Genomic DNA, 23,153 nt, shown 5'->3' with positions numbered 1-23,153 from the left:
ACTGCAAAATACCGTCCACAAATTGCAGCGGGAGTGAAGTAAAGGAGGTAAGGTGCTGTTGTAAAACTGTGTATCTGTTAGGAGGAGTGAACATTTGTCACTGTGAAAGGACTTTGTCGTCCCGTTTCAGACCGCAGCTTTAAACCGGGTCGTCCCGTTCCACCCAGGGCTGCTTTTAACAGTAAACATCAAACTGCAGGATGATATATCGTTTTTAGACTAACGCGCACGCGAGTCCGAGACGAAAATGAAGTGTTCTGATAAAACATGTCAGGATGATCCCGCTTACAATGAGCTCTTGTTGCTCTGCGTGAATAATTGCGCCGTGTGGTGGGTGACCCACTTGGCAGAAAGAGCCCCAGGTTGTTCTTATTCAAGTCACAATAACTCTGCTCCGCAAGGCACTTGCGTTCAGTAAACTCTCACATGCACCTGTAAACATTTTCTGCTGATTCTTCCTATAAGGAAGCAACAGGGAAATATATTCCCCAAGTTTTTTGCTGCCATAAAGAGTTAATCTGACGCTGCATGTTTCACAGTGCCAGGAGTGGCCAGGTTATTTACTGGTAGGCTATAAGAGAATCAAGAAATACCACAATGCAACATTGATTCAGTCCATCTCACCTTCACTGGAATGTCAATAAATACACATTGTGGTGTAAATAGCACACTGTGGATTAAATGTACAGAAATGATTTGAGCACAAAAGCATAAAATAGCTTGATGAAGTCCATAATGTCTACTCTGATTATTTACATCTACAGTTGCTTGTTTTTTTTTGTTGTTTGTTTTGTTTTTTTGTTTTTTTGTTTGTTTGTTTCTGGACAGAGTATTTTTAGAAAGTAGATAGCTTTGTTGACATGTTTCACCTTTCACTTTGGTGTTCCTCAGGAACATCATCCGACGTGTCCTTATGGTGGAACCTTGGTAAATTTCTAAATTTAAAAAAAAAAAAACTCTGTCTAGGAGGAAAATAAAGAAGCTGTGTCTAAAAAGCATAAAGTTAAACTGTGGCCTTGCTGAGTTGTAATACGCATCACACACCATGTCTTGTTCACATCTTACAAGACAAATGATGCCTATTCATTCATTTATTTTTCAGCTTTATTTATTTGTTTTAACTGTTATTGAATTTTGCAACGGCTCAATTTTGATGGTAAATATTTATTTATTTATTACTGTCATAAACAGCATTATAGCATGAGTTGTCCCAGGATTGCTCAGGATTATACTTGTCATTTTGTCCCACATTTTGATTTAATCGTATGATTCCTGGCATCAGATAAATGCTAATCTTTTGCTTTTTCATCCCTAAAGCTCACTGCAAACATTGAAAATAGGATACTGTGTTGTCTGACAGACATCAGATCTGTGTTATATGTAAAGAAAACCTTGTAAACAATACCACGATTGTATGATTTTGCAGCTTTTGTGAGGACTCCTCGATGAGCGACCCAGTTTCCCTGCAAAACATCTGGAAGTGAGCTGAATCTGAAGACATTCACAAAGCAGAGGTGCAGATTTTCCTTCGCTCTCCCCGACTAGGTTGGACTCTTACCCTTACTGATGGTCAACAAGGACTCACATGACATGTCAGTGTCTGCATTAAAGACAAGATGTCTAAATGTGAGCTGATTGAGCTGAAGGACCTCAGTGTAAATGATTCCATCGAACTGGCTGCTTCAGCTGTCCACGTTGCCGCACCGCCTGGAAACCCAGCTCAGCCCAGTCACTACCACGTTGTCCGTCTGATTGGAGACAGCGTCAGCATCGAGACAACGGATCACCATGCAGGAGAGGCTGCCATGGGTCACAACTTCCAGCCTTACGGTTACACACATCTCACCTGGTGTGACCTGTGTGGAGAATTCATCTGGGGTCTTTATAAGCAGAGTTTGCGCTGTGCCAGTGAGTATCTGCGGCATTTAAATCTGTTTAAAGGAAAATATATCATATTGCTTTTGTATTAACAGATATTGCGAAAAAAGAAAACAAAGCACACAAAGAAGTTGTCTTACAATTCCAATAAATGTTAAGACATTGTGTAACACATAAACTACACCAAAATGGCGTTTTATTTACAAAGCTTGGAAATCAATATTTCAATAAAAAAAAAAGAAAATATAAATCTGTTAGCTTAATTTGAATATGATGGAAGTAACACTTCTGAAAAAACTGGGTCAAAGTCTGTGGAGCATCCGTACTCCTTGTGACAACAGTGTGGAAGCATCATAGAAACGTTCACTGCAGTCTGATATAATGCTAGCTGCTCAGGAGTCCCAGGTCTGCTTTACACGTTTTGCATGGGGCACCAAATATTTTCAGCTGCGAGCAATCTGGCACTTGTACTCCAAGCTATGTTGTCGTAACAGATGCAGTGTGTGGTTTAGCATTGTCTTGCTGAAATATTCAAGGCCTTCCCTGAGAACACTGTCATCTGGATGGCAGCAAATGTTGCTCTGAAACATTCATATACTGTTCACAAGGTTTTCAGTTATTTTCTTCTGGACACTTGAAACGCATCACCATCCCATAATAGTTGTGTTTTTCCACCATCTATCCCATAATACTCATTTTGTCCTCTATGGGGCGTTACTGCGCCCTGCTTAACCAATCAGCATTTACTCTCTCCTTCATTCCACTGTCACCCCTCATCAGTCAACAGGTAGCAGCTATAAAGGGACAGCAACTTTCTTCCGTCTTTGGACTCCTTTTCTTCATTTGGACCCTCATATTTTTCTTTAAATAAATGTTTATGTGTCAATGGAACTAAATCATAAACCTCGACATAAACTAGGGATGCACCGATACCGTTATCAGTATCTGTTTCGGCTCAATACAATGTGTGAGCAAGGCTGGATTATCCAATGGGCATTATGGGCACAGGCCCAGGGGCCCACGCCTACTTGGGGCCCATTTGGAGACTAGTGGGGCCCACACAGGCCATGCACCAGCAGTTTGGACATGAAACAAAATGTACATAAAAGCCAGATAGTTACACCACAGTGTCTTGAGTATTGCTACTGGTACCACCGGCTAAGAGATATTAGAAATGTTGTTTTACACGTATCATTCACAATTTTCACAATGTTGCGGTGGGGAAGGGGGGCCCGTGGAACACTCTGGGCCCAGGGACCTGTGTGACATTTTTTGTAACACAAACAGCAAGATCTTTGTTTCAAAATTACACATGTATAGTTGCATTTGGGAAAAATGTGCCAAATCAAAAAAAAACTTCCTGAAATTGTTAGATCTGTAATGTTACTGTGTTGGGGAGGTAACTTGAGAAAGGATGGGTAATTTATTACAACTTAATGAAATCTTACACAGTTATAACAGCAATAATAACCATAGTCACAATAATGTTCACATAAATAGATTTGGTATCGGCAAATATCGGTATCTGCAGATTTTCAAATTTCAGATATCTGTATCTGATCGGAACTCGCAAAAATCGGATCGGTGCATCCCTAACATAAACCTCATCATTCGTCAACAATATAGAGTGGTATCTCCCCGGACAACCTGGGGAGATTGAAGATTTAAATCAGTTGCCTAAACAGTCTTGTAGAGGTCACAAGTTTGGAATTACTACCAACACCTCCTTCACTTAAACCTTCCAGCCTCGATGGTGCCTTCCTAAATGTGCAGGTTACCAGTCGACATCACCTTGCCTTCAGAGATGCTGGCTTCTGAGCTGAGACCTGACAATAAGGCATCAGTGTTTTCAGGCCATGTGCTCACGTTGGCTTCTTCTATGCATTAAAAAGCTTAAACTGCTTTTGTGGATGACACAGCAATTTACTGACAATTTGCATTTCTGTCACAGACAATGAATGAAGAGTTACTGAGTGCATGCAGCGATTCCTATGATAAAGTCACAACTGTTGTAAATGCAGCGATTTAGGATTTTGGAGATTATGGGAATTCAATGCAGATTATTGACCTTGATCTTTACAAAAGATAATGCTTGCTTATTCTTTTCATGTTTTGATAATAGTATTGTGGATCCAAGACTTTCCAATAATCTGATCTGACTCTGCAATTTGTTCGTGCATTTTTTCTCATTTCTCAAACCTGTGCCTTGCTTTAAAACTGAGAGACTTTGCCTCTCTGAGGTGCTCTCTCTACCTCTTCGTGTTGCTGACCTGTTTTCAGTGACATAGCTTGTTTCTCTGGGTTTATCATTTTATTAACACTTCCAACACTTGATTTTTTAGTCTTTATCTGGCCTAACTTTTAAGACATGTTATTCCCATAAATAAAAGAAAATGATAAAATGTCGAACCTCTAACATGTCATTCTATTCTGCAGGCATTTCACAGATGCTATTATCTACAGCAACTTACATGTGTGGAGGGATCAATTAACCATAGTTTTTAACCTAACATGCATGTCTTGTGGGTGGGAGGAAGTTGGAGTCTCCAGAGAACCCACTCTAGGCTACTGTTCAACCTCTGCCCAGCAGAGGCTTGAACCAGCAACCTTCTAGCTGTGAAGCTGCAGTGCTAACCTCTACACCGCCATGTAGCCTACCATAGTCTTTCATTTTATTTAAGGAACAAGTCATTAGTTTATGATGTGTACAAATAATTCCATTTTGTTCTTTTATACATTTTACACAGTGTCTACTTTCTCTGAGAAAGTAGAGAATAATATAGTACGTCTTGTTCCTTTGTGTTGTGTCAAAGCTATTAAAAACAACTTAATGAGCCATGACACCTCGCTGGCTGACTCACGTACCTTCACTAAAAGGAACACAACCACTGTACTTTGCCTGTCCATCAGTCCATTTTTTCTCTGCACTTCATGTCAGTAAACCAGAATAATCACTAACAAAGGTACCTTTGATTTTTGTTTTAGTGACATTGGCTAAAAACTGCATTGTCCGTCTATTTAAGCGGATTATTCAACATCTTTGAAAGGTGAAAGTATGCTGGAAATTTGTTTTTTGGAAATGCAGTCAGGAATAAATACACTTTGGCCCTGCAAGTACATGTAATAGGATGAGCGTGCACATCATTCATTTTGACCTTTCAGAAAAGTTTTTAGAATGAGGAAAATTTCCCAGCATCAAACATCCACCACAAAGACACTATTTTCACTTTTTCAAATAAAAAGTAACTTTTTTCAGTGGCTGTGCAATTATTATTATTATTATTATTATTATTATTATTATTAATAATAATAATAATAATAATAATAATAATAAATCATTAATTAATGGTAGTAGTAGTAGTAGTGATTATTGTGGATTAATCTCACAGCAATTGATTCATAGTCATTCTGTCTTTACCCTTCAGACTCCAGTAGAATTCTTTTATTAGTTTTTCCATTTAGGTCAAAGTTTATCACATCGTCCTAGACTGTGGGAAGCTCTGGGAAGCGTAATTTTAAACAGTTTTTTTTTTCCAGAAACGGTGCCTGGGAATGTCTGTGGCATTTCTATTGTATGTTCAGCTAAACGAATAAAGCAGCTAACCACTGGAGTCAGCACGGTCAACCCAGATGCTTTCATAGTGCGGGGGGGAAATTACTCAGTATAGCGCCCAGCTGATAACTGCACTCAAGTGTTGAAAAAATAATGTGTACGCAAACGTTCCCGCTGATGGTTTGTGTTTCTCCCTTTCAGACTGCCGTTACACGTGTCACAACCGCTGCCGACCATTCATCCAGCTGGACTGCAGCGCGCATGGAAATGTGTTGACAGAGAACACAGATTACAGTGATGACTCTGTTGAGACAGACACTAATGTGGTAAAGAACAACAAAAGCCTAAATTCTGTTAATTTAATAACACTGTTATCATGGATCTTTTTTTCCGCTTAAAAAGCAAAATAACATGAGGAATTCATGTAACTGCTGACTGTGGTGAGAAAGTGGGAAGCCAGCAAGATAGTCACATATCAGTCGGAAAAGAAATGTTGCTTTTGATTAGCCTTTTATTTCTCCTTCGATACAAGACAGAGGTGTGATTTCCTTGCTGTTTATCAGCAAGATTATACAAAATATATCAGGCTGAAATTTTTTCTGATACAAATTACTTTCATGAAAACTAGAAAATAAAAGACTGTCATGAGTGAAGGATCCTTTTCTCTAACTGACTCTTCTAGTTCATTTTTGTGCAATGCTACTTTTTTCAGATGTGCCAAATTTAGTTCAGCACAACCACTAAAAATAACTCGGAGCATCCTTTGGGACACCGATTTGTCCAGATGGAGGCGGCATTAAAATAATGAGTATAACACTAATTAATCTATTTGTAGACATGTAGTTTTGACAGAATCTTTTGATGGAACAGTCTCATGACCGAGGTCTATGTTTTGCACAATCCTCCCACTTACACACATGAATAACGTTATGAGACACTTTTGTTCAGGGGACGGTTTACTCAGATTTGACTAGGAGGGGTTTCATCATCCACATGTCTTAGTGAGTTTTTATGGTTAGAGAGGAGTTACTGGAAATACTGAGGTAAAAAAAGAGAAGTCAACTAAACTGAATGGAGAAAAAGATGAGAAAATGGTAAGATTGAAGTGATGACATCAATCTGAAGGAGCTTCTTATACGATACACACACCCCCACCCCCCAATGAGCTTTGAAATAATGAAAATTAGCGACTGAAGGCTGGAACTGTGTGCATGTCTTTTAAGAGTTTGAATCAATTTGATGAATCTCTTCTGTCATTCTGCATCTCAGACGTTTTGTGCTTGCTGTCTTTTGGCCTAACTGGTGGATTGTCCACGCTGTTTTTGGGTTTCAGGATGAACAGACTGAGTTCGGTAAACAGGAGCTAAGTGTTGCTGAGATTCAGCAGAGGGTAAAGGAGTACAATGCACAGATTAACAACAATCTTTACATGGTTGATGTGAGTGAATGATTTTTTTTCCCTAAATATTACTTTTTTTTTTTCTTTTTTAAAACAAGCATATAAACTTTTCAGTCAGTATGTATTCATTTGCAAACTTTGTTGAAATTTAATGAGAACCTTTCATTCCCATTCCCTCGCTGTCAATCTGTCTGCCTTGCAGAATAAAGACGGGTCCTTCACTGGATTTATCAAGGTCCACTTTCAGCTACTCCGTCCCATCTCCCTCCCTCCTCCTGAGTGCCAGAGCTCCACGGGGGAGGAGGATCAGGATGGCAGACGTATGAAACGGCGGACATCTTTCTACCTCCCAAAAGATGCTGCAAAGCACCTACATATAAGTTCAGAAACACGGGTACACGAAGTCATCCAGGCATTGCTGAACAAGTTCACGGTGGTAGACAACCCTGCAAAGTTTGCCTTATTTGAGCAAACCGAAAAGCAAAGTCAGGGTAGGATTCTTGATATTATTATATTATTAAAGAAAAAAGCAGGTGTATTATAGTCTAATCTTTGTTTTATTTATCAAATTTTTTTTGCTTTTTTTCCTTGTAGTGCTCATGCGGAAACTGTTTGATGATGAGCGTCCTCTCTATCTGCGCCTGTGTGCTGGCCCCAGTGAAACAGTCCTGAGTTTGGTTTTGAAAGAAAATGAAACAGGGGATGTAAATGTAAGTTTCCATTTAACTACATTAAAAAAGAAATATATGAGCAGGTGCTGAAAACAAAGTATGAACATGCATGGTGTGCTTGGCTAATGGTGAAACTGCTCTCCTCCACAGTGGGATGCATTCAGCTTCCCTGAGTTGTGCAACTTTCTGCGAATCTTGCAGCGTGAAGAAGAAGAGCATGTACGGCAGATTGTAAGGCGCTATGCTCATGCAAGAGAGATGATGAAGCGGGCCATGGCCCGCATATCTACACCTGGCTGATGCCAATTCAACAGATCCTCAGATTTGAGCATGAACAAAAACCCTCTCCTGCCTTGAAAATATGAAAAGTTGACTGGTGCTGTAAAAGGGAAGGAAAGAACTCAGGCAACTGTAGTGTTTTTAATATAGGCTGGTAATAAAGCAGACATAGCTGTTTTGTTCTAATGTGAACTTCTGAAAATATCAGGTCATGCTGCATTTGTGCAAATAAAACTGTATCTGTGAATTAGACTGGCTCAAAATGTAACAAAAATTACCATGGGCTTAACAAGACTGTTCTTTCTCTTTCAAAAGATGCTGCTTGAGTATTTATAGTGTTAAAAAAAAAAACATTTTAGCGTTTTATTATCACTTATGTGGTTTATTATCTGTTTATTTTATGGAAAAAAATGTTTTCCTTTTTTTAATGCTGGCACTTTAATCAATCTGAAGTTGAGCTGGTCATGTTGATGAGATGGGAATGTGTTTTATTCCAGTTATCTAATAAACTTGTTGCAATAAATTGTGATTTCCTTCTTAATTTTGTAATTATTTAAAACTCTCTTACTTTTATCAAAGGGTAAGCAGGGCAAAGGCCAAACCTGTCCATAAAACATTCAAAACCATGTGAATTGAAAAGAAGAAATAATATTATTTGTTGTTCTTGAAGTTTCTCCCAGAGTATGGAAACTGGCTACAGAGGTTTGCTCTTAGCAAAGTGTTTGTGTGATTGGCTGACTTATTTAAATCCAACCCAAAAGAAAAGGTTAAAATAAGGGCTACAGATTAGTCATGTTATCCATACCAAGAACACAGGAAAACGATTGAAAAAAATATCCCTCTGAAGACTGTTTTTTTTTTTTTTTTTTTTTTTTTTTTTTGTGGCATTTTACTGAGTTATGTTATGCGATCTAAGATATCTGACAATAACGAGACGGTTGCTTTATGTAGGATGTTCTTGACCAAAGTGATCTATTTCATGCCATTATCTGGTTCGACCTTTCAGCGTGTGCCCAGGGGCACACGCCCACTTGAGGCCCATGTGGGGCAAACACCAGCATTTTGGACATGAATCAAAATGTACATAAAAGCCAAATAGTTACACCACAGTGTCTAGTATATTGCTACTGGTACCACTGAGAGATGTTAGAAACGTAGTTTCACAGTGTGTCATTCCCACTTTTCACAATGTTACGGTGGAGAAGGGGGCCCCTGGAACATTCTGGGCCCAGGGGCTTGTGCACTTTTAATCCGGCCCTGCCTCTCAGCAGTATGCTGCTCGTCCTCGTTCCCCAAATAAACTTGCAATTCCACTCACGATCATTTGGTGGCGTAAGCGCGCCTTTAGGTTTCCGCACCTTAAAATAAAAAGACAGAAGAAAAGCCTGATCGCGCATAAACAGCTAGCGTAGCTCTGGTTGCTGAAAAGCTTTTTTTCTTTTTGGTTGAATTGGCAGACCATCAAGACAAATTAATCTAAAAAAGAATCGAGCTAATACACCACCGCTCACTTTTTAGGTATGTCTTTAACGTGGCTGAAATAACCAACGCTCTCTTTCTTTCTTTTTAAAATTTAAAAAAAAAAAAAAAAATCAAACCAGCTAATGATAGCCTTTGTTAACACTTGTAAACATTTATTTGTTTAGCAACATATAAACTACATGATGATAGTAAATGAGGTCTAGCTGTCTTCAGCTACAGGAGGTGTCTGCGACGGAACACAAGTGACATGATAAGGCTACTGTAAATAATTCCTTCAGGGCCAATCTGTTGTCGGACAAAGCTAGCTTGCCAAGTTAGCCACCACGTCAACGTTACGGAGTCCTTTAACTAAGGTGTAATGCAGGGCTGTGTTTCGATTTCCAGTTACTTCTTTCTAGTCATCTTTTCCTCTTTTTAAAGTATCGTTTTATACGTTTGGTTAAAAATGTATAAAAATGTCACTAGGTAAATGACGCCGTGCTAATCAAATGTGGTAATAAACATGCGCTGTCATGTCTCTGGCCTGTTTTCTGACATTGACTCAAGACTTCAGTCTTTAGTCTTCATTTTGAGTCACTTGTTTTTATCAAAGTGCAATAAAATAAAGTCGCCGTTTCCCAAGAGTGGATGTTGTGGAACAGTGTGTCCTTTCTCTTACGCCAAATTATTTTACAAATTGTTTTATCAATAAAACCTTAATATTCTCGATATCTTTAAAATTTAAAATAGTGTGTAAAGGATTGTCTCAGAGAAATAAAACTTGGCACTAAATAATAATAATAATATAATAAATTAGCTCATTAAACAAAAAAATAAGTCAACAAAAAAAGATTTAAGAAAATAATTAAATTTTTATTTTTATTTTTACAAAATGTATGAAATGGCAATATATATTTTATATGAACTTTGTTCTTTCTTCTTGGGCTTTTTTTTTTATTAATTGTGTTTCCACTATGATTGTAGTATTTAAGTTGTATTTATGTTTAAGTTTTTTCCTTCGCACCTCAATGATTACTGTAAAATTTGATTGTGAATAATTTGGTTTGCATCACCTGCCTGAAATGACACAACTTCTTCCTCCATGTGTTCTCTTTTGTAGGTGTCATACCGCAAGGGTCACATTTTCTCCTGTACAGTAACGCTGTAGCACTACCGGCAGCCCTGTGACCCAAGAAAATAATGTGCTGCAGTTGAAGATGGGGGGTAGTGGCTCCAAATCCAAAGGATTTTGGCCTTTTTCTGGCTCAGGTAGTGGTGATGATCCTGCCAAAGATGGAAACGAGCAGTCAGTGGCAAGAATGCGAGGTTTCCCGGGTGCCACACCTTTTGTGTTTACCAGACGAAGGTAATTATAGGAATAGCATCCATACATATTATGTTGGATTTAAGTAAGGCTGTATTCACTTTTTTTTCTTTCTTTTTTTGTAAACTATGGTGGTTCCTGTGCAGAATCTGTTTTATTTGACCCCCTCTTCCTCCCAATAATATACACATCACTACACTGCTCTGCATTTTTCTCAACTCAACAACATATATAGCAGTGCATAAACTTATCTTTCAATTATCTTGATCCAGCCTGAGTTGAAAAGGTTTATATACAGAAGTTTCTCGGACTGGCCCACTGTGACTTTTAACCTTTAAAAGTTTAATGACATAATTTATTTACTCTAGCATAGGAAAATTACATTTGAATCCTAATCATATAGGAATTTGATTGTATTTGAGCAGATACAATTCTCACAGTTAAAAATCCACATTTGAAAAGAATTCTTGACTCAAGCAAGAAATGAGGCATAAATTCATACTTTTTGCAAAACTTTGCAGAAACCAGATATGTGATTTTTTATTCATTTACCTTCTATGCTGATATGCCTGTTAATATTTTTTAAAATTTTTACTAAACAGATGTCAGCTGAGACTTGGATGTGCTCCACTGCTCCACAGAATCTTTGAGGGTCTTAAGTGTCCTCTTATTTTGTTTCACTCTATCATTTTCCTTTACTTATGACACTTTTCTTACCTTTTTAAAAATCCACTGTTTTCTCCACAAAAAAGAACTGACTCTGGGTTTTCCTTCAACCCATCACTTTTCACAATCTCCACAACACACACACATAAGATTCCCAACAGGCTGATTAATACAACAGAGCCTTTTTTTGTTAAAATGTTTGATGCTGTCAAATAACTTTTATTATTGTTACTTGTTGCTGCAGCTCTATGTTCTTTGACGAAGATGGTGACTTAGCCCATGAGTTCTATGAGGAGACAATTGTGACAAAAAATGGACGTAAAAAAGCCAAGCTGAAAAGGATTCAGAAAAACTTAACACCTCAGGTCAGAAATTCATAATAATGGAGGAGAGCTTTGCTTCTCTGTGCATGATCAGTTCAAATCTTTTACATTTCTTCCTTGTCCTTGCAGGGAATTATAAAGCTGGACCACCCGTGCATCCACGTAGATTTCCCAGTTATCCTCTGTGAAGCCTGACAGTCTCTGAGTTTCTCAAACAAGCCACTGTGTCAGCTCCGTCCTGTGGTTCCCCTGACAGAAGGAAGCCCGAACCACCTTTCACCATAACATGATCTCTTGATATATCTGATGCCCTAATGTGGACAGGCTGCTGCATTGTGTGCTAAGCCTCTGCATGTGATCTGTTTTTGGCTTGTGTGCAGTGAGACATGGGTCTACCGTCAGGGATGATGAGATTTGCCAAGCAGGCAAAATCCTCTCAGTTTCTAGAGATCACTGTTTGCCTGCATGTCGGAGTGAATGTGTGCAGACAGAATGATACATGGAAAACACCTAAGGTTGTTGGTTTTTTTTTGTTTTTTTTTTTTGTTTTTTTTGCAGGTTGTTGTCTGAACTGATTAATTGAACTCAAGGAGTTTAAGGAGAATGTTATTTGTCATGTCCTTACATAGAATAAGAAAGTTGTTCTTGCACAGTTAAGTTTTTCACACTATTTTGACTTGCTTATACTGCATGGGACAGGATCATCTTATGAGCAGTATCCAAGGGAGTTGACAATCAGTGGCCCAAAAAAATGGAAAGTGGATTAATTTCCTTTTATAATGTTGGAAGGACTCGCTTTGATGACCTCAGAGCAACACATGTAAACAGCAGCAGTGATTCTAAGAAGAGATCCTGTTGTTTTCTTTGCTGCTTTGGCATAATGTGTTTCACATTTAATTTATTAAATCAGTTTTTTTTTGTTTTTTTTTTATTACAAACCCAAATGCTGTTGTTATTTCCTGTTTTTTTTTTTAAATCAATAGATTACTTAGCAGCATATGAAAGTGCATGTTTCAGAAGCTTCCAGTACCAGTTATAACAGAAAACCTACATCTACTGAGATTATAAAAGTCGCTGTGAATTATGAACACTGATTTCCTGGTTATGTTCGTTTAAACAGTTTATTATGAAATTGTATCAATTTTCTGGAAAATCTTTTATTTTTTTGTTCAGATTTAGGAATTAAAAATCTGGATGGTCAGGAAAAAAAAAACTCAAAACATGGTTGGCTTAGGAGAAGCAACTCACGATCTCAACTTATTAAGATAATTGTATAATTTTAATCACTGCTGTGGTCCAATGGTTGACCTAAATTGATCAAATTGATATGTTCAAGTTGTTTTCACCATCCACTGGCTATGAGATCTGCGTGAAGCTACCTGTACACTGTTTTCCATTAAAAGTGAAACTTAGTTGGGTGAAGTTAAGCGAGCAGTGAAGGCCATCCGTGCAATGCCGATGGGAACAGGACTTCCACAGGTTTTTCTACAAAGCTCTGTGATATTGCTCCCTTTGGAAGATTAAGAGTTCTGTGCCAAGATCCACTTTGCTTTATTGTTTCTATGATATGATCTCACCCGACACAAGCCTTTGTGCTCTTTTCATCCCTCTTGGCATGTGTTATTTTCATGGTCTTTGGGAGGTATGATGGTACAATTATCTTCCATTTATCTTCATAAAGCTGAAATAACATGCAAAGCCATGCAGGGAATTGAAGATTTGGGGTTAAAGAAATATGATTCAGCATGACCCCCGCCCCCAACTCCCCTCCTGGCTTTGCTGGCCAAAGCATATTTGAAGAAACCACAAAGTAAGTTACTAGGCAAAGGCACTTTAACCACTATATTTGATGATTAATGGAAATATAGGCATTATTTTATCTGTCTAAACATCCAGCTTCAGGCATCCTTTATCAGAACAGAGTTTAATTTGGCATTATGGGCAGTTGGGAAAATATTTATGATTTCAGTTTAAGCTTTATAACATGTTACCTTTTTGGGTGTGCAAACAGAATTCCTATTCAATACATTTTTAAGTAGCTTATCAACTCGTAGGTGCAGCTTTGCCTTGTTTATTTGACTTTAAACTTACTAGTCAGCTTTTAGTCGTGTTCATATCAGTTTTTGAAAAATGGTGGATTAAGATATAATGTGACATTAAGCTCTTTTTTTAAGGTTTATAATTTCCACTATAACCCACAAATACAGTTGTTTTTAAACTATGTACTCTTTATGGTACTATGTTTAAAGAATTTCTAATTTAGCCATGGCCAAGAATTTAGTTGCCAATGTAATCCTCAAAGATGTAGTAAAAAGGTCTCTTTGAACCCAACACAACTTTTATCTACTTATCAAAGCAAATGAAATGTATGTAATAATGATTATGTACATTTGATAATACATCAAATTTTTTTTGCCTGTGTGTACTGTGAAGGGAGGAGTTTCCTTGGTATTTAAACAGCTGTCGGTGGTTGATTTCATGACACAGTGAATAACCACTTTTGTCTGAATAGTTCAGTTTTATGAACCCATATTTCTAACAACTGATGAGCCTGACTTAGTTTGGTCTGAAGACTGGAAACAACCTGCTGTTGGTAAGAGATGAGATTAGGGCTTCTCTTTTAAGAGGATGTTTTGGAAAACTTAATTATGTCAGCAACTGTGAGATTATCCTGCTTTACAGAGGGATATGTATGGTTTTTCAAGTTCATTTGCTTTTACTATCCTTAGAGTATAATTAAAATTGAAAGGAGTAGATTACAATCAAAGAAAACTTTAGTGTAAATGTAAGCTTCTGCTGGAAAGTGTGTATCTGTTTTTATTCCCACTTCAGCTCCACACTGTAAAGAATATATAGCTTAAATGTGGGTACAGAGATGAAACTATAATAACGTGTTATATAATTAGTCATAAGTTTAAAATAGAACATTGTGCTGATTTGATCGTCATATTACTTAAAAAGTAATTCACAAATGTTCAAGTCATATTACATTTATTAATGCAACTGGATATTTTATTAATTATATATATTAGCAAAACTTCCATAAAATAATACTCTCAGCATCAAATCAATCTAACTCCGACTCGGTTATATCTTCTACTTTATTAATAATTTTTACATGCAATGCCAATAGATGTTCGCTACTTTATATGGAGAATCTGAGGTTGCTTTATCAATGAAACGTCTAAGAACAAACTATTAGAAGGTGGGGGTGGACGCTGACACTAGAATAAACACTTGCTCTCAGTTTGGTGCCAAACAGGATTATTATCTCATTTAGGTATTAATTATCGTCTGTTCCGAAGTTAAATTCAATGTTGTAGGAGACAAATAAGAATTTGTGTGTAAGTACAGTTCCGATTGATCCTGGATCCCCCTACTTAGCAGCGAAATGCAGTGATCTGTTGTTGCTCAACGTTCTCCGTCACCGTCCGTCCTGGCAGCATCGTTTCTGTAGCGGATTTTTCACTCATCAAAATGGATTAAACGGACATTTACTGCTATGTCTCACATGGCAGGGCTGCGGAAAAGGAATTTATATGACGGGTACATGAGTGGGATAAACCTTTGTCCTGGGCGTGAACCGAACAGGTTAGACTGAATAGGAAGAGTGAACCAGTTAGCTAACTTGGCAACACGGTGGCTAGTTTAAATGAAACTTTGAGCTAATGTGGCTAAGCTACTTAATGACTATTTCTCGAGTTCACAATAACTTGCTATTTGAAAGAGGGTTTTCACTTGTAAAGTAGTAGTATTTTTCTTAGTGGTGTTACATATGTTTCTCAACTACATATAATCTTTTCTGAACTTCTGAAGATTTACACAACACAAAAGAGAGGAAGTAAAAAGATTTGATGATAATCATCCAGTTTTATTTAAACTGTACCTGTTTTGACATTCTAGCTAAAACTGTACTTTTATAAGATAATGTTGGTTTTTATTAAACTTAAAACCCTAAATTCTCTATTTTTTCACATATTGTACATCTTCAGTAAAGAGATGGTTATTGAATTACTTGTAGAATTACTTTTTATTGACTCTCACAACCTGGTTTTGTCTTTTCTAGAGAGAGAGGAGTGAAGGTGTGCAGTGATCATGAAGAGAATATTTCACTTCCTTCTCACCACAGCTGGCCAGCTGCCGTGGTTGATTCTGATTCTGTTTACATCATGGTTAGTCATGTCATCAGCAGATACAAAGCAGACAAGATGGCCATTATATTCCCAGAAGCCAGTTATTCTTGTCTGGAATGCTCCAACACAGGAGTGTGGGACACGACATGGTGTTACTTTATCTTTGGACCAGTTTGACATCGTAGCAACACCCAATGAGGGCTTTGTCCGACAGAATCTCACAATGTTCTACAAGGAACGCCTTGGGTTATATCCCTATTATGAACATGGGGGCACTGCAGTGAATGGAGGCCTTCCACAGCTTGCCAGCCTCATTCAGCATTATGAAAAGATGCCTGAAGGTCTGCAGAAATACATAAGAGAGCCCCAGGCAAAAGGTTTGTCTGTTATTGACTGGGAGGAGTGGCGCCCATTGTGGATTAGAAATTGGGATGCAAAAGATATTTATAGGAGAAAATCCCGTGAACTGGTGGCCAAAAAGAACGATAAATGGACTCCAGAACAAGTGGCAGAAGTTGCACAACAAGAATTTGAACTATCTGCTCGAAAATTCATGCTGGAAACTTTAAAACTTGCAAAGAGTCTGAGGCCCAACCAGCTATGGGGCTTCTACTTGTTTCCAGATTGCTACAACCATGACTACAAAGGCGGCCTGAAAAACTACACAGGTCACTGTCCTGCTGTGGAGATGGACCGCAATGATAAACTTAACTGGCTATGGATGGAATGTACAGCCTTTTTCCCCTCAATATATATGGGTTCTGTACTTAGCTCCTCAGTGTATGGGCGCCTGTTTGTCCGAAACAGGGTGAAGGAAGCATTGCGCTTGGCATCTGTTGGGGATGGGTTAGCACGTCCTGTGTTTGTTTATACTCGGCCTACTTACAACAGTCAGATGACCCTCTTAACTGAGGTAAGTTGGTTACAGCAGAAATTTTTCAAGGGTTAAAAGTAGCCAATCCAATTCAAGCATTATTTCAAGTATAAATGTAGTTTAAATGAGTGAGTCTCATGTAATTTATACTTGGTGTTAAAAATTTAAATGAAAAAAAAGGGCAAATTATATTGTAAAAACACAGCCTTCATCTAATGTTAAAGAATGAAACTGTTTGTGTACACCTTTTGCAGACAGATTTGGTCTCCACCATTGGCGAGAGTGTTGCTCTTGGAGCTGCAGGTGTCATCTTCTGGGGAGACACTTCCTATGCAAGCAATGTAAGAGCTGAATCTTCTCTGTTTGTCTGATACTGAAAAATTGCTTTTCTATAGTTTGGGGGTTTAAATTATGTTGTCTATCCTCCAGACCAGCTGCTCCACCCTGAATAAATATCTTATGGGACAACTGGGTCAGTACCTCCTCAATGTGTCGACAGCAGCAGAGCAGTGCAGCCAGGTGCTGTGTAACTCCCATGGCCGCTGTCTTCGGCAAATACCAGACAGTGATGTTTATCTGCATCTCAGCCCCTCAACACATAGGATAACAAGTCAGAGCGGCCATCTGAAGGTATCAGGAGCACCGGGCCAAGCCGAGCTGGCTGTTTTCCGCACACATTTCCAGTGCCAATGCTACAGTGGGTACAGGGGCAATGGGTGTGAGCAGAAAGAAAAAGGGCAGAATAGAGCCTCCTCTGTTATAGGAACCTGGCCTCTCTGCTTTTTACTCCCACTCGGACTCCTGTCTCTGCTTCATTAAGGAAACTGAAAAGCTTCAGCTGTTCAGCTAGTACAAAACGGAAAGTTCAGTGTTTTTTTAACCTAAAGATGGTAAGTTACTGTGCGAATTGATATTTATGCATTAACAGCAGTTTGTAGTGATGGTTTGAATTAGATTCACTAGAGTGACAGAAGGTGGTCAGTCAGCTCAGCCAAGTTGATCCAATACTGAACCATGTTTTTTTTTTAATTTAATTTTTATGACAGACACAACAAGACATAGCCTTAAAAAAAAAAAAATGCATATACCAGGGTTCTATGCAGGTTCTGCGGGCGATTTTCATTCCTGTTAAAAGGGACTTTTTTTCCTTTCGATTGTTTCCTGCTGTCCACTGGATGTTTGGGATGAGGAATTGAATCTGAGTCTTGATTTGATAAAACCTTTTGGTTTTCCTAAGCTGGGATATTAATTATGAATTGGCTTGTGTGAATACTGATTGGATGATAATGAATTAGTTCAACTTCATGTTTCGTAAAAGTGCCCTAAGGTGATGAATAATCATACATAAATATTATCATAAATGATAAAATAAATTGGCGCCGTGCATGTAAAGTTGAATTGAAATCACCTGCATTTCCCCGGCAGGTATTAGTTATTAAACTGCTTCAACACGCCTGATTCAAATGAAGCACATTTTCTCAAAACCTTGTTTTCTGTTTCTGCACAAGCCTGTTATTAATTTGGGCCAGGCGATTGAAAATCAAGTAAAATATCAAGTGACCTCCAAGAACCAGTGTTGAAGAACCTGCATTTACACTTATGGCCAAATGTACCATTATAGTGTTCATTTTGATGCCTCAGCCTATGAAGTATGACAGAGCCTTTTCAATAAAATATTACTAGTAATTCATGCCAGAAGATTATAGATCACAAAGTCTTAAGTCTCTTAAGTCTTTTGCTTGTAGAAGCAGTGTAGCTGGACCTGCCTGTTTCAATTCAAAATGTGCCTTAAAGGGGCTAAAAAGTGCTCTTATTTGTTTAGAAAATCAAAGTTTTTCAGTAGTGCTTTGTTCAGTGCTTTGCATTGATCTTATCACCATAATGCCTGAGTTTTTTTCTTTTTTTTGCATAAATAAATTGTAGGGGAAATAAAGGGGAATTGTTGAAACAACAGTGCATACCAATGGAAAAGACAAATATTTATTTAGAGGTTAATCCTGATTATATTATCTAATTAACTGGGATTTTACTGTGAAAACAAGTAATGCTAAAAAATCCATTCTTGGTATTCAGGTATTATCACTTCTGTTGTTATTTTGTTTTCCTTGAAAAGATAACGACCTTTTAAATCTACAAATATTTAATTTAAATGAGCCGACCTGATCTCTGCTTATTACAAATGTGTTTGGATATTTTAGTATCTAAATGTCAGTGTGTCAACCATTTAAAGTTACTCCTGTCTTGGCTTCTTTTGAACCACAATTTAATGTGTTTTGAAAGCATAAGGTTTGGGTTAAAAATGTATTGGTCATGTAAAAAAAATCCCATGTTTATTAGCTTAGAAATGTCTTTTTGCGTGTGTGTGTCAGTTTTGAATCAAGTCACTGCAGCCTGTGTGAAACTTTCTGCTTGTGATAGTGTGATGATAGCAACTACTGTAGGTACATGTTTGGATTAGTTTTGTTGTCGTTGGATTTGGTATTCTAAAGCTAACTGAGTAGTTCCATATTTATACTGTAACTTGTATATTTGGTTACTTAATATGAATTGGGATGTCAGTTCTTTATATATTTTTTTTTACTAACTCAAAGCAGAAAAAAACTCAGATAGGATGTCATATATTACTGCTTTTGTGTTATATTGCACTTTAGTCTTTTTTTCTCTCATGGAATTTATTGCCATATATTAATTCATTATAAAAAATTAAATTTAGTTCTGTTTCCAGGGGAAAAAAGGCTGTTAGAATATTATCAGTTCATTATTGTATAATAGCGGTTTTCTCATGTATTGTGCCAGTGTACAAATATGTTCCACTATCAATCTTATAAAAAAAGAGAAAGAGAGAGAGCAAAATGGGTATTACTGATTGTTATGCCTCCTCTGTTTCTTTTGTATCAAGTATTATGGATAAAGTGTGAAGATGAAAATCGGTAATGTTTACAGAATTGATCACAAATTGAAATCTGGAAAAAATGGCTCATGTTAATAGCATAACTTTCATTTAATTTGATTTTAGTAGTTTTATTTCTGTGCCATCTTATGTTTGAGAAATATTTAAGTATTGACATGTCTTCCAGTTCATTAAAAAAAAAATGTAATGCCAAAGAAAATAAGGGTCTGAAACTTTAAACATTTCATTTTCAGTCAATACAGTGACCTTAAATATTAAAATGATTTTTGTGTGTATTTTATTTGTCTCATTTTCCAATGCTAAACAGATTGGTGTGTTTTCATGGTTTAATTCACACTTTGCAAAGTGGTTCAGATTATTAAGAAAACATTTTCTTTTTTTTTTTAAATGACAAAAACATTTGTAAATTTCTAAAGTAAAGTTTTCTGTAACACTAAGAACCTGGTGTGCTTTGTATGACTATACGACAGCAGTGGGTTCAAGTGATCCCAAAATAGATTGTGAAGTCTATGCTATAACCATAATTTCTTTAAACACATTTCCCAGAAAATATTTTTTGTATTTATGTATTTGTATGTATGTATTATTTTTATATTATAATGGATTAACACATAGCAAAAGTTACTTATGAAAGTATTTTTTTATATAGGGTCTATGGTAAAAACAGATGGACTTCAGCAGGAAATGACGTAGTACTATTTAAAAGGTTGTTTTGTGTAACTCGTAATATGTTCCTACGAGGAACAAACGATTAGGACCTTGGTAGACTTAAATTCTATGATATACAGTCAAAAGAACATTCTTTGTCTTGCTTTTTTTTCTTCGTCATGTAAAGCGTGTCCTCTCTGCTAATTGAAAATCTATTATTCAATGAGAGGAATAATATTTTGTCGGAAGTATAAATATTTAGCCCTAAGCACAATATTCCCGTCGTTTTAAAAAGCTAAATTAGCTACAACATCAGTACGGACTCTTAAGTCTAATAGCGACGATTCCTGTCAGATCACCGAACTAGAAGACATGGCAATAAGGAAGAAAGCCTTGTCCTTTTGTTAGTGGATCCATTTAATTACCTCCTCTGTGTCGGTATGTCCGCTTGTTTTGCATAATGCATTTCATCACCTCCAACACTGTGCTAGGATTTAGCTAGTACCATACATACCGTTAGCTGTCATGCATGTTTTGTGTAATTATAATGACCATATTGTGCAGTTTTGAATTCGGTGTCACAGATTTTAGATCAAATTTGAAGTTATTGTGCTATTTATTCATGCAGTTTGTGAGCGTGCTACCAAGCAAATGGACTTAAGCAAATGAAAATCGTTAAAACAAACGCTTCTTTAGCAAAACAAACAAACAAACAAACAAAACAAAAAACAAAACCCTGATTTAATTAATGGCTTGTGAGAAGGAAGAATTCATTATCAGTTATTATACACATGGATTAAGAAGGTAAATGGCAATTTTTGGGAATAAGTTTTTTTTTGCCAAACATTAAGATTCCAAATGGATTTTTTTTTTCCAAGGCAAACACCGTTATGTGATTTAATATTTAATATATTCGAGGTTAACATCACATTTTATGGGTCATCAGATTATGTGAGATGTTAGGACTTCAGTTACAGCAAATGTTTTTTTTATTTAATTTAGTTTAATATCTCTTTCCAGATAAATACAGTGGAATTTGTGATCAAATTCTGTGAAAACAAAATAATAATATGCAAAGCTTGTCAGATTTTGCTAGGTGAAATGTTTGCTGTTGATTTTATATGGTCTCAGTTTGTGGATAACAACTAGCAAAAATGGTGACCATAATCTATGGATAAACATTTCTGGTAATTCCAAACACCAGCTTTCAGAAAACGTATGCTCCTGCTCCTCATATTTCCTCATTGCAGTCACTTTTTAATACAAAGAATTTTGTCTGTTTTTATAGACTATAAAATAGATAATTATTCTAGTGACAGGATCTATGTGAAAGGTTTTAAGGCAGTTTATTGTCTACCCTTTTTCAGGTCCTTCATTTGGATGAAATGAATCTCTTTCGGAATCGTTTTGTTGTCTTGGGCCTGGTGTTGTTGGCCACACTGCTGCTGTACCTGTTGCTGCCATCCATTCGTCAGGGCAGCATGGAGCCTTCATTTGAGGCTCAAAGAATGGGGTTGTTGGTCACAGCTCCACCTGTGCTTCCATCTGTCAATGTGTCCATTCGCACAGGACAGCTACCCGGGGACCCTCCATTGTTCTTTCGAGAAGCTATACCCATAGATGGAGCCGGGCGACAGATATTACCAAGGTGAAATTAAGCATCAGACCGGTTTAACATCTTAACTTGTAGCATTTTCTGTCCCTGTAAGAATTACCTGCAAACTACTGTACATAGTGAACTAACTGTAGTGTGAGTTTGTTCAGTTTAATTGTTTATATCAAGCTCTTGCAATCAATTGGTCTGTGCTAGTTCTAAAACCACAAGTTATATAATTATTTCTCCATGCAGGCTACAAGTGGTCCTTCTGCATGGCCAGGCCTTCACTTCCAAAACCTGGGAAGAACTAGGCACCATGGCCCTGCTAGCAACTAATGGATATCAAGCCTTAGCAATGGACCTTCCAGGTATTAGTGGAATTGCTTTTTTAAATTAATTAATGCTTCTAAATTCTGAGTATGTATTTGTGTATATATGTATCTACTTAAAGTGTCAAACTGGTCACTAAAGCTTTACCTCTGAAGAAACTAGAAGCCTGAAATAAAATTTTTAGAAAAATTTAGGAAAAGAATTCATCTTGATATTTATTTTTAATCATCGTCTTTGCCTATATTTTGATATATGTTTATAAATGTAGTTGTTTGTGAGTCTTGAAAGTAGTGATGGGATGATCACTTTGCATAGATATAGAATTTGGGTTAAGCATTTTGATTGGTAACAGTATTTCAATATCACTTAAATAACTTAGTGAAACTCTGTGTTTCTGACTCCTTTTGATGGCACAATGACATTTAATGGATACATTCCTGGAACTATTGTTGCCCACGCATCTCAAAATGGATAAACCACTTTTCACAGCTTTTTAGTTTTTGCACAATTTTTTGTATATACTGTCCAGGCATTTAGAAGAACTATTAAAACCAAACACGGCTTAAAACAACAACAAAAACAAAACAAAAAAAACCCTCAACCCAACAATAACCAAGAAAAAGTCATGTACAGTATATTCTTTTAAAAAAACCACTTAAAAATGTTAACCATTAGTTGTAAAATCATTTGTCATTTCAATAAAATTACTCAAAATGACTAATGCTAAAACAGTTGCTACTAGTAGCTTGACTTGAAAAGCCAATGACTCATGACATGATGGTGCCCTCGTGTGGTTGAAATTATTTTCACTTGCATAAGCTGATTGTCGACTTAACCGTGCACAAGCAAAACCCATTTATCATCACATTTATGTCTGTCTGTCTGTCTGTCTGTCTGTCTGTCTGTCTGTCTGTCTGTCTGTCTGTCCGGACGGACGGACGGACGGACTGACTGACTGACTGACTGACTGACTGACTGACTGACTGACTGACTGACTGACTGACTGACTGACTGACTGACTGACTGACTGACTGACTGACTGACTGACTGACTGACTGACTGACTGACTGACTGACTCCCTCCCTCCCTCCCATCTTCCATAACAG

At 37.2% G+C, this 23,153-nt stretch overlaps 4 protein-coding genes across 6 annotated transcripts in view; all 4 read left to right on the top strand.

The window, feature by feature from the left end:
- Positions 1–1,616: 1,616 nt before the first annotated feature.
- On the top strand, positions 1,617–7,801 carry rassf1 (Ras association domain family member 1; the record flags this gene model as incomplete). Its single annotated transcript, XM_079241620.1, has 6 exons — positions 1,617–1,908; positions 5,633–5,757; positions 6,765–6,869; positions 7,033–7,321; positions 7,425–7,540; positions 7,652–7,801. 6 exons carry the CDS (start codon positions 1,617–1,619, stop codon positions 7,799–7,801), a joined length of 1,077 nt encoding a protein of 358 aa, XP_079097746.1.
- A 1,362-nt stretch (positions 7,802–9,163) lies between these two features.
- tusc2b (tumor suppressor 2, mitochondrial calcium regulator b) lies at positions 9,164–12,899 on the top strand. The gene is made up of 4 exons (XM_079242759.1): positions 9,164–9,298; positions 10,362–10,607; positions 11,476–11,596; positions 11,684–12,899. Exons 2-4 carry the CDS (start codon positions 10,459–10,461, stop codon positions 11,747–11,749), a joined length of 336 nt encoding a protein of 111 aa, XP_079098885.1. The 5' UTR covers positions 9,164–9,298; positions 10,362–10,458; the 3' UTR covers positions 11,750–12,899.
- A 2,099-nt stretch (positions 12,900–14,998) lies between these two features.
- hyal2b (hyaluronidase 2b) lies at positions 14,999–19,834 on the top strand. 3 transcript variants are annotated; one of them, XM_079242897.1, is made up of 4 exons: positions 14,999–15,145; positions 15,621–15,726; positions 16,816–16,902; positions 16,991–19,834. In XM_079242897.1, exons 1-4 carry the CDS (start codon positions 15,057–15,059, stop codon positions 17,378–17,380), a joined length of 672 nt encoding a protein of 223 aa, XP_079099023.1. In that variant the 5' UTR covers positions 14,999–15,056; the 3' UTR covers positions 17,381–19,834. The 3 variants fall into 3 exon arrangements, with proteins under 3 accessions (XP_079099023.1, XP_079099021.1, XP_079099022.1); XM_079242895.1 differs by having other exon boundaries at positions 15,621–16,600; XM_079242896.1 differs by having other exon boundaries at positions 15,001–15,100; positions 15,621–16,600.
- Positions 19,835–20,223: 389 nt separating this feature from the next.
- The window catches only part of abhd14a (abhydrolase domain containing 14A), a 5,673-nt gene continuing 2,743 nt past the window's right edge, over positions 20,224–23,153 (top strand). The window contains exons 1-3 of the mRNA XM_079242394.1: positions 20,224–20,558; positions 21,488–21,768; positions 21,970–22,085. Coding sequence (XP_079098520.1) covers positions 21,506–21,768; positions 21,970–22,085 — 379 coding nt within the window. The 5' untranslated portion in view covers positions 20,224–20,558; positions 21,488–21,505. The remainder of the gene's footprint in view (positions 20,559–21,487; positions 21,769–21,969; positions 22,086–23,153) is intronic.

The sequence above is a fragment of the Telmatherina bonti genome, assembly GCF_933228915.1.
Source record: "Telmatherina bonti genome assembly, chromosome: 6".
In the NCBI taxonomy this organism is placed as follows: Eukaryota; Metazoa; Chordata; class Actinopteri; order Atheriniformes; family Telmatherinidae; genus Telmatherina; species Telmatherina bonti.
Note: the sequence above shows the minus strand (reverse complement) of the source record. Positions and strands in the feature narration are given on the sequence as shown.